A 13,941-nucleotide genomic window follows, 5' to 3' on the forward strand; every position below is an offset into this window, starting at 1 on the left:
GAATACATAAAGATAATATTTAAAAAAAACAGTGAATACAACTAAGAGATAATATACAATTGCGTAACCTTTTATCTATATAAAAGGCATTTATTTCAAAAAAGGATTGTTAGAAAAACAAGACAAATTTATTTTTGTTTTTATTTTGGGAAAATATTTCACAGCAGATTAAAACAACCAATCAACAACTATGATAAATCTATGAAGGTTTTTTTACAACTAATATCCATATTAACCAGTAAAATAGTCAAATCTATCATGTTATTAAGGGATAGTGTGTACAGTTACTGAAAAAAGAAAGTTGTTTAATGATTGAGCCCAAGTTATGAAAGGTGGCTATTGAGTTTTAAAATCAGTACGAAGCTAATCACAAATCTTTGTATAAAAAAATGTCTGTTAGATCAGATCCTTAACATTGATTGTTGATATAAAAAAGTGGATCATCTGATAAGACAGAATGTATATAAGAGATTATGTTGGTTTGTTAGACTCCAGCTTTTTTTCATAATCATCAGCTGCTGTGGCCATGGAAGGGCATTTGGGACGTCCAGAAGCAGGCAAAAGGTTTTCCCAGTACTCTCGCCGGGCCCTAAAACAAATGTTGGTAGATTAGTTGGTTGTAAATCAGCACTTGTGCAAATCCAGAACATGCAATTCATTTTTTCCCTGTTATTTCGCCTCCTTCGTAACAACTGCCACTATGCCATCGCATGTACATAATACTGTTTTCAGTCTTTTGTTAAAAAAAATAGCTCAATTTGAACGTAGCAGCTGTGATTCTGTTCGGTCTTACCTGGCTCTGACCCAGGGTTTAGTGTGCATCTCCAGGGCAGCTCCCCAGAGTCCATGCTTCTCTGAAGCTGGTGGGAGGACTCCTGTCTCTGCAGCCATCTCTTCTGCTATAGCTCTGATATGGTAGGGCTCAAATCCACAGCAGCCACCAATGTAGCGAATTCCAGCATTGTAAGCCTCTCTGGCGTATTGATGGATGTCCCAGCGGGTCATTGCTCTGGTCTCCAATGCTGAGAGGGGAATAAAATATTTATATCTGAGCATTTTTTTATATTGATGCTCTCATCAAACTGCTAAGGGGAGTTAAAAAAAGGTAGCAACACATGAGCTTTACACTTATTCAGCTTATACCTAAATATACAAAAATACAGTTTATAAAATACCAGTTAAGTGCTCAAAGAGTGATCAAAGGATGTGCTGCTCAGCTGTGCGGGGTCTTTCAGTACATCTTCAACCTGAGCCTTAGTCTTATGGTCGTTTCTGTCCTGTGGAAGACGTCATGGGTCCTGTCCCCAAGAAAAAGCAACCAAACACCCTCAGTGACTACAGACCAGTGGCTTTGACTTCACATGTCATGAAGTCACTGGAGAGGCTGGTCCTGAAGCACCACCGTTCATTACTGGAGCCATCTCTGGACTCTGCAGTTTGCCTACCAGCCCCACATTGGAGTGGAAGACGCCATCATCTTTCTGCTGCACAGAGCTTATACTCACATGGAAGAGGCAGGCTTTTAACACCATAAGACCGGGACCGGCCCTGCTCAGGACTAAGCTACTGGACATGAATGTGGCTGCTTCACGAGTGGCCTGGTTCAGCAACTACCTTACAGGTCGGCCAAGGTTTGTGAGGCTGCAGAGCAATATGTCCGACAAAATAGTGAGCAGTATGGGGGCACCTCAGGGAACTGTGCTGTTCTGGGAGTGGAACTGGAGTCTGTGGTGGAGGTGTCAGAGAGGAGGATGCTGAGGGAAGTACTCAGTATTCTGGACAATGCCTCTCATCCCCTGAATGCCAGACTGAAGTCATTTCAGAGCACCTTAAGCCGTAGACTGAGATCACCGAGGTGCACCACAGAACGTCACGGGAAGTCTTTATTTAAAGGTAATCTAAGTACCGTATTTTCCGCACTATAAAGCGCACCGGATTATAAGGCGCACCTTCAATGAATGGCCTATGTTAGAACTGTTTTTATATATAGGGCACACCGGATTATAAGGCGCATAGAATAGAATAGCGTCGTAAGCGTGTCTCTTGAAAGGTGCCATTTTGGGGTCTTTATACACACAAGTGATGTTGGACTAGGAGTAAGCACAGTACCGGTGTTTACCGCGGTGGTTTACCAGTCGTACTGAAACATTTTGACAGAGCGCCGTGTACAACCAGTATGGATCAACCAATTAACCAATTGATCCATATATAAGGCGCTCCGGATTACAAGGCGCACTGTCGTTTTTTGAGAAAATTAAAGGCTTTTAAGTGCGCCTTATAGTGCGGAAAATACGGTAGTCATTGTTTACATTATGTAAAGTGAAAAACATAATCAATAAATCTATCTGAGACCAACAAACGTAAAACTAATGTTCACTTTACTAATGACCACTTAGAGTAATTTGTAATCACATTACAATGCATTATAACAGTGATTGTGATACAAAAATATAATGAATTACAACTATGATCCATGCAAAATAAATGTCAGTAGGTGACCATTATGAATATTAATCAGTGGTTATAACTATATGGATAATGTCGTTATTGATACTATGAGATGTCTTTTCTTTATTCTGCACAAAAGTATTATTCAAATACTGACCGAAGGGGTACTCAGGTAGGCTGGTGTATCCACCGAAGTTGCACTCAGGTGTGTGAAAGCCCAGTGGCTGGACCATGAGATGAGCTTTGAGACCCGCGTTCTCTAATCCTGCTTTCATCAACTTCACCGTACGAACACACGTCAGAGGATCCAAATGGCAATTTACTCCAACAATGTCAGCTCCTGCACATGAACACATACACAAAGAACATATTCAGATAGTACACCAAAAACATGATTTCATTATTGCCAACTTGAAGTACCACATCACAGAGGGCCAGTTTACCGGCTTTGACCAGTCTGACAGCACACTCTCCAGGTGGGACTCCTTGCATGTCTCCTTGAGGGGAGATGCACAGTGTTGCACCCACTGGTTTTCCGCTGGTCTTCAGCACCTCCACTGCCCACACTGCCTCTTCCACATGCTCAACAAACTGCGGGAGTGATAAACACTGAACTTAAGCACATTATCAACTGTTGTAGTTGTTCCTCTTAGTGCGGCTCATACCTCCACTATAAAGAAATCAATGTCCTTCTTGAGGAAGTCGTCCATCTGTTTCTTAAAGATGGCCTTGACTTCAGTCTCACTGTGGCTCTTCACATAACAGGGAGTCTTGGACACACACCCAGCGACCAATGCATCACCCTCATTGGCTACCTCCCTGGCCAGGTCACAAGCTGCCTCATTGATCTGAGCCCCCTGGATCACACAAGAGCAGAGTGGACTATCAGACTGATGTGAGAATAATTTACATCAGGTACAGGGCAAACAGGATAAAGTTGTTATTAGATTCCTCCCACTGACGGTAATGTTGGTGACATTGCCGCTGATCTCCAGTTTATCCTCACTGCAGTAGAAGGTGAATGTCTGAATCACATTGGCTCCTGCTCTCAGGAACTCCCTGTGCAGCTGCCGCACTGACAGACAGACATAGAAAAAGGGGCTTTTATGAAAAACACTGTATGCAAATAAACGCGAGTCCACTCATGTCATGTCAATGTGTAAGTAACATACCTGCTTCAGGATGTTCAACAGCTGCCTCAGGTGTCCAGTGTCCAGCCTTCACATAGCCACGTCGCTCTAGCTGCAGCACATAACCTCCATCACCTACAACAACCTCCCCAGCATTTAGTCGCTCTAAGATACCCTGAATGCACACGCACACACACACACACACGTTATATACTGTGATCAAGTGATCAATAACTCGGTATGACCTACCTCCGGGTCATGCCAGCTGCACACTGCCCAATTGAAATGAGTTTGTGTCACCTGGTTTTATTCTAATCAGTTTAGCCCTAATCAAATCAAATGATCACAGAGTAAACAGTAAGTCTGAAGTCTATTATTAAACACTGTGCACGAGGCTATCCTTATTTATGTTTGAATAACAAGTCTAGTAGATTGGAGAAGAACTCACACACTATTCAGAACTGACATGTCAGAGCTCCTTGTTAACTTGGAGGCAGTCAACGATGTATGGATTGATTAATTAACTGCACTAAGGAAAGCATTCTAAGACAGTAGGTGACAACGTTAAAAATGCATGCGACAGACAGGTCTGGGACAAAACGTAACTCATACCCTTCTCTTCTGGCTCTCCATCGTCGACAAAAGTCTCGGTACAGTCTTCCGTAACACGCTTGAGCGTGCTGATATCAGTGGTCTCTGGTCTCGGTCACTGAAATAATATCGCACGAGACTGAGGAAGCCACGTTAGACCCATTGACCCGGCGCTGCAGTGAGCTGCTGCAGCAACGAGAACAGCATTCACGCCACCCCGCGAGGCGAGGCGGATCATATCAAATGATTATTGTTATTTATTAATTGTAGATTCTTGTCTTGTTTGAGATGTTTGCCTCACCTGTTAATAATGAGAGTATTCGCATATTCATATTATTAGTATTATTAGTTATAAACTTATGAATATGTTTTTAATCACTGAGAATGTCATACATATTTTTTATTTCATTCAGAATACCATATCCAGTTTGGAAAGATCAAAATCAGTAATCTTTTAAACAGAAGGTTTGGACATTGCACTGTATAATAAATAACTAGTTAATCTAGCTTTGGACTCTGTTGACCTTACAAAACAGTCTTAAATAGTCTTTATCTCGCTATGCAAGTAGGTTAGGTAATAATAAGGCAGTAAAAAACATTAGCGGCTCCATTTTATTTTTCCACGTCAACAAACATCTCGCCTCCAGGGGGCGCTGCTTAATTTAAGGGGACCCGAAATCTGACGTCACTTCCTGGCGGGGATTTCGCTCTGAAAACGGATGTAAACAAAACCAGTGAACGATGTATACGTCCATGCGTTAACTGTGAAACAATTGATAAGTGTAACGTCAGTGTCTTTTGGTAAACAATGCTTCGACAGCTGCTTAAAGCATTTGTGAAGTTATTGTTAAAGTTGTAATCCAACGTAACGTAACGGTAACTAAGTGTAACGTCAGAGAGGAGGAGGTACTTTCTGAATAACGTTAACGTTAGTCGGTAGGACTGGGAGAACAACGTACCGCTGTCTTTATTTAATTTGATTTACTTATAACGTTAACCTCAATCAGAGAAGGTAAGATATCTCTTTAAACTTTGGATATTAAGCTCATTTTGTAGCACATGAGTAGCAATTCATTCTTTCGGGTCAACAATACTAAAATGGTGAAGCTCCTTGGATCAGCCCAGGTGATGTGACATGTCTGAGTTGATTTGTCCCGACAGGCACCGCCACTGTGTTGTGATGGACCCATCTGAGGACGTGGGGAACCTGGACCACCCGGTGGAGGCTGTGGCTCTGAATTATGGTCCTGCTCCTGACGGCTCCACCGGACAGAAAGACACCCCGCCTGCAGACATGCTGAGGTTCTCTATCTATTATTGATGAATCACAATTGTGTTTAAATGCTCCATCCACTTGGATCAAACACCCATGACAGCATGTTACCGCTTGTCATAAGGCAGTGATTAGAATCTTATTTTAAATTGCGGAAATTACTGTTTTCAGAATAAAACAACAGATGTCCAACCAGTGCTTTGAGATGGCAGTACAGCTACAAGCGGGTATATAACTGGCATTTCTCCCATCATATTGAAGTGTCAGTGAGTGCACAAACAAAGCATTAATATTGTTTCCTGTTACAGGAAAGAGTAAGAGATCCTGCAGCACATCTGAAGCTGAGAGAGAATTGTGAGTATTCATAATTATCCTGTGAGATTAGAGTCAATTTAAAGTTGTGTACTGTTAACATGTATTTTTATTAATATTACAGGTCAGATTATGTTAATGAGCTGGAAAGAGTCAAGACAATTAGTTTTAACAGCACGTTGACACTGCACAGGTAAACTCATGACTTATCCTTTTTGATGAGTGATTTTTCCACAATAAAATGTGTATAGAAGTATAATAACTAAACTCTGACCAACCATTGATTGAACGGGTGTCTTTCAGAATGCAGATGTGGCACGCTATCGGAGAAAAACTGAAACAGAATGATTCAGAGTCCGTGTAAGTCAATTCACAACATATTGACACAACTGACCAACATATATATTTTTGATTATTTTGATAATTGGGTCATACACTTGTGTTTTTCTCAGTGCCCTGAAAGCTGTGAATGATCGCTGCATGGCTCTTTGTTCACAAATAAAACAACTTCAGCAAGTAAGCAGCCTCATTATCCATTGTGTGTGTATATATATATATATATATATATATATATATATATATATATATATATATATATATATATATATATATATATATATATATATATATATATATATATATATATATATATATATATATGTATATATATATATATATATATATATATATATATATATGTATGTATATATATATATATATATGTATATATATGTATATATATATATATATGTATATATATATATATATATATATATATATATATATATATATATATGTATATATATATATATATATATATATATATATATGTATGTATATATATATATATATATATATGTATGTATATATATATATATATATATATATATATATATATATATATATATGTATATATATGTATATATGTATGTATATATGTATATGTATATATATATATATATATATATATATATATATATATATATATATATATATATATATATATATATATATATATATGTATATATATATATATATGTATATATATATATATATATATGTATATATATATATATATATATATGTATATATATATATATATGTATATATATATATATATATAGAATGTTTGTCTGCAGTTACATTACCATATTTAAAACAATTGTAAATATTGAATGGTTTTATAACTGTGCTTTGACATCAGAGGAAGTGGCACTCTGTTTATGCTTTATGCTGTAATGCCCCTCTTTATGACCTTCAAGACAGTTTAGGATTTATTCTGGGAGTAGAGTGATGGTCTTAAAGTTTTGATGCTAGACGGTCAACAGAATTTCCTGGTACCAGAAACTGAATAAAACAATACACTCAAGTAAACTCAACAGAGGCAAATATATTTACTTATCTTTATTCATCTAAATGAAGATTGACCTCAATGTACGTTTTTATACATCAATAGTGTTCTGAGAAATAGAGATAATTCATTCTGAACCGGATTCCCTTTTGTTAACAGGAGTCAAGAGATTTTCAAGATGAAATCACAGAAATACAGAAGAAGAGGCTCGGTACGTTATGTGGTTCATCACGGAAAAGTACACTTAGATGTTGATTTCGTTTTTCCACGGTCCAGTTTGCTGACATTTTTTTTGTGTGTGTGTAGAGATGAAGCGGCTCACGCATGAGAAAATGAAGGAGATGGATGAGTTAATGTCTAAGACGGGGAACCCAGATACAGGGAAGTACAAAGCTGTGTTGGAGAAAGGCCAGGCCAACCTGGAGAAATACAAAAAGATGACCGTCATGACACAGAACGTCCTCAGGGTAAATAAACTGAACAGGAATTAAGTTCAAATTAAATGGAATGTCTGTCAGTACAATGTTTGGAAGTGGTTGATGCCTACAGGGACATTTGCAGGTAGTGTATTAATGTCGGTGTTTATCTTCAGGGCATCCTCCTGGCCTGTAAAGTCAACTGGCTCGACGATCCCAAACTACGAGACATCGCAATGACGCTGGAGGAAATTCCCATTTCTGACTAGAGAATAAATCATTTACTGCATATGTGTGTCTGTATTATATTGTCAAATAAATAATCAATACAATTGCTAGAACCAGTACTGTAATATCATCAATAAAATAAAAAAAAAGAAGCTATGTAGATGTATGACGTCCAGCTGCCACTAGAGGGCGAAACAGGAAGCAGGAGAGATTCTAAACCTTCTGCACATCCTGTCAGCGAAGAAGAAGAACGGGAGGCTGCACGTGTTTACTGCGGACAGACAAATTTGGATTTCTGAATCTTCAGCTGGAATAAAAATCAAGTCAAAATGCCTAAAGTCAGGGCGGAGAAGAAAAGCAGGCAGCACCAAGAGGTCAAAAACCAAGGTAGATGTCCACGAAGAAGAAGTTAGCATTAGCATGATAGCAAACATCTCACTGTCAGCTGGGCTTTAAAGTTCGTCAACATGTCGCTGCTAACGTCACACATATCGAGCAGTTTTGTGTCAAAGACCAACACTAATCCCAACTGCGGCCGTCACATCAATCTCCTGTGTTAACGTTAAACATTTGTTTACGTGAGTTTATTAATAATAGCAAATAGAAAAAAAGACGTTATTTAACCAGGATCCACTCACCCTCTCATGCACATACATGCACCGTAAAGGTTACTGCTGAACTGTTGAGATGATCGGGGTTATTTCGGCAAACATAGTGTCCACCAAATAATCAGTTAATGTCAAACATACTGCCAATCAAGTGCCGGGTTATGGGTATTAGTAATGGGTATTAGTTTGATCCTGAATTGTAGATTAAATATCAGCTCTATATAGATACCAAGTCATGGTTTTTGAAATAACAATGGTATTAGTTCACTCATTGAACAGTATTACAATGAAACAAAATACAAAAACAACTGTTCTCGTTCCAGGGTTCACGCTCTCCACAGATGCTGACTCCTGGGACAAAACATTGAGAGACTTAGAGTTGCATCTACTTATTTTACCATGAACTGCTTTACTCGTTAACATCACACAAACTCAGCTCAAAGTGCCCCAATCCCGTCTGTTGCAGGGATCATGTTCAACACCGGCATCGGTCAGCACATCCTGAAGAACCCATTGGTTGTCAATGGGATCATTGAGAAGGTACGCTGGACCAGTTCACTGCACAGATCATCTGTGGTGACACACCTGCACAAACATCCTGTCAGCAACTGTACTCAGACGATCATTATGCACAGTGTTCCTAAACCATGGCGGTGGTTATGTTTTCAGGCTGCCCTGAGGCCGACGGACGTGGTCCTGGAGGTGGGACCCGGTACTGGTAACATGACCGTGAAGTTGTTAGAAAAAGCCAAGAAGGTGAGAGCTCATCTTAAACATGTGAACGTGTCAAAGGTGGCTCTGATTGAACAATCTCTTAGCCACATTATCTAAAGCTGCAGTTTGCATGTTGCTTGATCAGTATTCACAATCTGCTTATTAGCTTCATATACAGTCAAATGTATTCAAATTCTTGCAAAGTTGAACGTGCTTCTGACCTTTTTAACAGTTTTGTCCAGCTCACATTTGTCCTTCACCTCTTCTGTTGTGATCCGTGTTTCCTCCGCAGTGATACAATCGTTGTCACTGTTCAGTCGTAACAGAAATTGCTCTTTCGGCAGGTGGTGGCTTGTGAGTTGGACGGCAGATTAGTGGCTGAACTTCAGAAAAGAGTACAGTGCACGTGAGTGGAGACGGTAGCACTCAAAGTATCTGCAATTAAATACAAAGTGAATACACGATCTAATCAAAGGACCTTGTGTTTCCCAACAGACCCATGCAGGCCAAACTTCAAATATTAGTTGGAGATGTACTAAAGGCAGATCTGCCTTTCTTTGACGTGTGTGTGGCTAATTTACCGTACCAGGTAAAGACACGTTTCCTCCACACGGCTCACGGTTGTTTCAGTGTCGTTCAATACATTTATCTCAAACTTGACTTTTCCTAATTTGGCAGATTTCGTCGCCGTTTGTCTTCAAGCTCCTGCTGCATCGACCTTTCTTCAGGTGAGAATCGACCGGGCGCCCACTGAGAGTGTTAACTGTGTTCTTTGTACGTCCACGTCAGGTATTTAACTCTTCTGTGTTTTACTTTTGCTCAGGTGTGCCGTGTTGATGTTCCAGAGAGAGTTTGCCATGCGACTTGTCGCCCCACCTGGAGACAAGCTGTACTGCCGACTGTCCATCAACACTCAACTACTGGCTCGTGTCGACCATCTCATGAAGGTCCGTGTGGCTTCTCTTATCTTTGTCTAACTTTCTAACAGCGACTCTCTAGGAAACAGAAACATCATGACGGTGATTGTCCAGGTGTTGCAGCCACTGTGTCTCAGTGTCGATGTTTTCCCCTCCATCAGGTGGGGAAGAATAATTTCCGTCCTCCTCCAAAAGTGGAGTCAAGTGTCGTCCGGATAGAACCGAAGAATCCTCCTCCTCCAGTTAACTTCCAGGTGAGGTTTGACTCTGTTAATAGTTGCAATATTCTGTGAAAAACAGGAGGTAAATTGTAGATGTTTACCGCTGTTTTCTTTTCTCCTGAAAAGGAGTGGGATGGCCTGGTGAGAATAGCCTTTGTAAGGAAAAACAAAACCCTCAATGCGGCTTTCAAGTGAGTCCACACTGCCACACTGATCCAAGTCTGTTCTGTGTGTGTGTGGGGGGGGGGGGGGGGGGGGGGAATAACACCAGACGATCTTATTGATTTTATAATTTCCAGGTCCACTGCGGTAGAACAGCTGCTGGAAAAGAACTACAGAATTCACTGCTCTGTGAACAATGTGGTGAGTCACAGTGTAGTTCTTTTGGTCGTGTCTGACTCTCGAGTGTTTTGAGACTGCACTTTTAAGATCGCTCCTCAGCAAGTTTGAGTCTTGTGCTCTATCTTGACAGGAAGTGCCAGCAGACTTCAGCATCACCAAGAAGATAGAGAGTGTTCTGGAGGAGGTTGAATTCAGTGTGAAGAGAGCCCGGTCCATGGACATCGATGACTTCATGGTGTAAGTTGAACATCTACTACTTAGTTATTTGAAACCCTTTTTTTTCCAAATAATCTACTAAAATAAATATCTGTTTTTACCAGTTTTAATTGCGAGTGTTTTTTTTCATCCTCAGGCTGCTTCATGCATTCAACTCTGCAGGGATCCACTTCTGTTAAAGGGCAGAGCGATGGAGAACAGTGCTGTGCCTGGCATGTCCTGTCTTTATGATGATGGGGGGGGGGGTGTTAGTGGTCAGACGAGTGGAAGGAAATGGATCGTCTGACTGATCTTTTGTCCTCTGGAGCTTTGTTGAAATAGTTGGAAGAAATGTACAAAGAGTAATGGAAGACACATTTAAAGAGCTCATATTGAGTGTGTATTTTACCCTGATGAGTATAGATGAAGTGTCCCTGAGCATGCACGGGCAGCTTTTGGCAAATGAAATCTTAAAAGCCCTCTTGGTTGTGCGAGAGCCTGCCAGTGTGTGTGCATTCGTCATTAATTGACAAATGATCTGTAATGGGGAGTTATTCTAAGATCAAAGCAATCTACAGTTAATATGTCTGACCTTGTAATAATGCTAGATTTTTTTAAAGTGTCTCCTTAAAAAATAAATTCAGATTGTGCAGACATTTTGTTTCTGTGTAACTCTTTTCTTGTTCTGTGTGAACACCTTCTGACTAAATGGTACTGCAAGCTAAGGCTTCAACTATTGGTTACTTAGGCTGACACTGAAATCCACATCCACAAGTTGGCGCCGTTACATGTCCATCATCTGCCACCAGTGTGTGAATGTGTGTGAGAGGAGGAATGTTTTCTTGTACTGTTAAAGCACCGGTGTCTATTTACCTTCGCTATAAAATAATAGTTTTTTTAATTAACCGTTTTATTGAAAGAAAAAAAGTCAAAACATTTTAGTAATACCCATCACTTTTACCCAAAGGAGATGATTCAAAGTATAAAAAAACCCCCACAACTTTATTGACTTTTCACCAGCGTAAACAGACGCTCACTGGTGTTGCAGTCTCCCCACTGGACCGCGTTTAGGAGCACGTGGAGACGCATGGAGCGTTGACTCCATAAACTATATTAAAACATTGAACGGTAGGGTAAAGGAGATGATTGATGACCACATCTTTCAATAGTGGTATATAAAACCTGTACTCTTGAACTTTTGTTTTGATAGTACTTACCGGAAATCTTAGTAGTGTTATTGACGCTAACTTGACTGTCGGAACAACTTATGTTTCACTACTGCCCTCTGGTGGTTACAATGCGCACAAAATAAAACTGATGTAGAATGTGAAGAAATCACGCATTTATCTTAACAAAAGATATTAAAAACATGAAACCGGACGATACAATATATATAGAAGGGAGGACGAAGATAGCGCAGTAAGCACTTTGAAACCATTGCTTGTTTCTAAGCATATTGACATTGTACGACAGTGCACATAATGCCACGTGTGTAACGTTAGCCTACTACTGTATGATTAATTAAAATACACTTTTCTTAATTGTGCAGATGTCCAGTTTGCCTTCAAATGATTTCAGGTAAGAAATCATTTTACAACTGTTTAGTGTCACCTTTAGGCCCTTTCACAGGGGGGTCTCTAAAATCATAAGGCGGGAATCCTCGATTGCCAAAGGCTATTTCACACACCGATTGTATGCCATTAAAAGAATCATAGCAATAAAAAAAAAAAAATATATATATATAGTATGTTGAAAATGTGTCATAAAACGTCATAGTATAGCATGATGAAAAAAGTCATACAATTGTATGTCGAAAAAACGAATAAAGTGAAAATATAGGATGTTGAAAAATAATAAGACAAAATATATATTGTTTAAAAAAATCAAAATATGTCAAAAAAACATCATATAAAGTTATAGTATAGTATCTAAAAACAAAGTCATAGTATAGCATGTCGAAAGTCATAAAAACATTCAAAAGATAGTCTGTCGAACCAATGTTATAAAAAGTCATAGTTTAGTATGTCGAAAACAATTGTTTTGAATGTTGAAAGTCATAAAAAGTCAAAATATTTAATGTCGAAAAATGTCAGTCATAGTATAGTATGTTGAAAAAAATCCTTAGTATAGTATCTCGAAATAAGACATAAAAAGTCAAAAAATAGTAGTCGAAAAAACAGTCAAAATATATAGTTTAAAAAAGTAATATAAAAGTCAGTTTAGTATGTTGAAAAAAGTCAGTTTATGCATTCATAAAAAGTCATAGTATATCAAAAAAAGTCAAAATATAATTTGTCAGTGTAGTATGTCGAAAAGCTTAAAAAGGATTAGTCTAGTATGTAGTATATAGTATGACAGTTTGCCACATAAAATACAATTTAAGAAGTACTTCTATATTATGCCATAAAATGTCATAGTATGCCACAACAAATACTATAGTCATTGTATTTAAATTTCAGTTTTGTATGCCATAAAAATGTTATAGTATAGTATCTCATAAAAAGTTATAAAAATCATAGTATTGTATAGCGATAAAAAATGTTTTATAAAATCATAGTACAGTATGCCATGCACGTCATGAAAAGTAGTAAAAACGTCTTTGTAGAGTGTCATAAAGTTTCATGAAGTATGTCATACAAAGTCATAGTATAGTCTGACATAAAACATAATATTATAGTATGTTGTACAAAAAGTCATAGTATATTATGTGAAAAAAATAAATAAAAAGTCGTAATGCAGTATGTTGCATAAATAGTCATTAATGGTGTGCCATTAAAAGTCTGGAAATTTGTGCCTAATTTTAAGGAATTCCCTCTCGGTGTTCCTGAGATATAATGTTCACGAGAACGGACGTACGAACATCTGGACAATCCAAAAACATAATGCCTCCAGCCACAGCTGTCAGCGACACAGATGCATAACAGTCATAGTATCGTATGTTCATAACATTCCTTTAAACACACCAGTAGAGTTTCCTGACTGCATGTTGCACTGTGACGCTATCGCGGTGATAACATCTGTCCACAGACAGAAATATAAACATCTGGCAAAGTACTCACAACCAGCTCCTCTCGTCTCCAGGACCACGAGGACTCTCACCCAGACCCACGAGGTAAAAACAACACCAGCGTCTCTACTCAGAGGAGGTGGAAGATGGTTTTTGATGAAAGTTATTCAGTCCTTTGTGTTTGGATA

At 38.7% G+C, this 13,941-nt stretch overlaps 3 protein-coding genes across 3 annotated transcripts; 2 read left to right on the plus strand and 1 right to left on the minus strand.

The window, feature by feature from the left end:
- Window positions 1-184: 184 nt before the first annotated feature.
- Window positions 185-4,211, minus strand: LOC142957701 (betaine--homocysteine S-methyltransferase 1-like). Its single transcript, XM_076099651.1, has 8 exons — window positions 4,191-4,211; window positions 3,621-3,753; window positions 3,411-3,523; window positions 3,114-3,305; window positions 2,892-3,039; window positions 2,606-2,788; window positions 794-1,022; window positions 185-589 (listed from the first exon to the last, which is right to left on the minus strand). The coding sequence occupies exons 1-8, from the start codon at window positions 4,209-4,211 to the stop codon at window positions 472-474; spliced, it is 1,137 nt and encodes a 378-aa protein (XP_075955766.1). The 3' UTR covers window positions 185-471.
- A 670-nt stretch (window positions 4,212-4,881) lies between these two features.
- cenph (centromere protein H) lies at window positions 4,882-7,862 on the plus strand. Its single transcript, XM_076099449.1, has 10 exons — window positions 4,882-5,181; window positions 5,331-5,471; window positions 5,614-5,669; window positions 5,751-5,796; window positions 5,879-5,947; window positions 6,058-6,114; window positions 6,207-6,270; window positions 7,265-7,316; window positions 7,412-7,572; window positions 7,698-7,862. Exons 2-10 carry the CDS (start codon window positions 5,350-5,352, stop codon window positions 7,788-7,790), a joined length of 720 nt encoding a protein of 239 aa, XP_075955564.1. The 5' UTR covers window positions 4,882-5,181; window positions 5,331-5,349; the 3' UTR covers window positions 7,791-7,862.
- A 106-nt stretch (window positions 7,863-7,968) lies between these two features.
- dimt1l (DIM1 dimethyladenosine transferase 1-like (S. cerevisiae)) lies at window positions 7,969-11,402 on the plus strand. Its single transcript, XM_076099448.1, has 12 exons — window positions 7,969-8,136; window positions 8,824-8,897; window positions 9,027-9,113; window positions 9,416-9,477; window positions 9,567-9,660; window positions 9,750-9,799; window positions 9,895-10,018; window positions 10,150-10,242; window positions 10,336-10,400; window positions 10,509-10,572; window positions 10,682-10,788; window positions 10,904-11,402. Exons 1-12 carry the CDS (start codon window positions 8,079-8,081, stop codon window positions 10,944-10,946), a joined length of 921 nt encoding a protein of 306 aa, XP_075955563.1. The 5' UTR covers window positions 7,969-8,078; the 3' UTR covers window positions 10,947-11,402.
- The last annotated feature ends 2,539 nt before the right edge of the window (window positions 11,403-13,941 follow it).

The sequence above is a fragment of the Anarhichas minor genome, unplaced genomic scaffold, assembly GCF_050575085.1.
Source record: "Anarhichas minor isolate MPS153535 unplaced genomic scaffold, ASM5057508v1 ptg000025l, whole genome shotgun sequence".
NCBI classification, from domain to species: Eukaryota; Metazoa; Chordata; class Actinopteri; order Perciformes; family Anarhichadidae; genus Anarhichas; species Anarhichas minor.

What these genes read in the sequence shown, in the direction of transcription:
- cenph (XM_076099449.1), top strand. Translation starts at nt 5,350, where the DNA reads ATGGACCCATCTGAGGACGTGGGGAACCTGGACCACCCGGTGGAGGCT. An exon ending in TCTGAAGCTGAGAGAGAATT is followed by an intron (nt 5,797 to 5,878) that starts GTGAGTATTCAT and finishes TTAATATTACAG; the next exon opens with GTCAGATTATGTTAATGAGC. An exon ending in AGCACGTTGACACTGCACAG is followed by an intron (nt 5,948 to 6,057) that starts GTAAACTCATGA and finishes GGTGTCTTTCAG; the next exon opens with AATGCAGATGTGGCACGCTA.
- dimt1l (XM_076099448.1), top strand. Translation starts at nt 8,079, where the DNA reads ATGCCTAAAGTCAGGGCGGAGAAGAAAAGCAGGCAGCACCAAGAGGTC. An exon ending in GTGTCGACCATCTCATGAAG is followed by an intron (nt 10,019 to 10,149) that starts GTCCGTGTGGCT and finishes CCCCTCCATCAG; the next exon opens with GTGGGGAAGAATAATTTCCG. An exon ending in ACCCTCAATGCGGCTTTCAA is followed by an intron (nt 10,401 to 10,508) that starts GTGAGTCCACAC and finishes TATAATTTCCAG; the next exon opens with GTCCACTGCGGTAGAACAGC.
- LOC142957701 (XM_076099651.1), bottom strand. Translation starts at nt 4,211, where the DNA reads ATGGAGAGCCAGAAGAGAAGG. An exon ending in TGTCAGACTGGTCAAAGCCG is followed by an intron (nt 2,789 to 2,891) that starts GTAAACTGGCCC and finishes GTTCATGTGCAG; the next exon opens with GAGCTGACATTGTTGGAGTA. An exon ending in CCTACCTGAGTACCCCTTCG is followed by an intron (nt 1,023 to 2,605) that starts GTCAGTATTTGA and finishes TTCCCCTCTCAG; the next exon opens with CATTGGAGACCAGAGCAATG.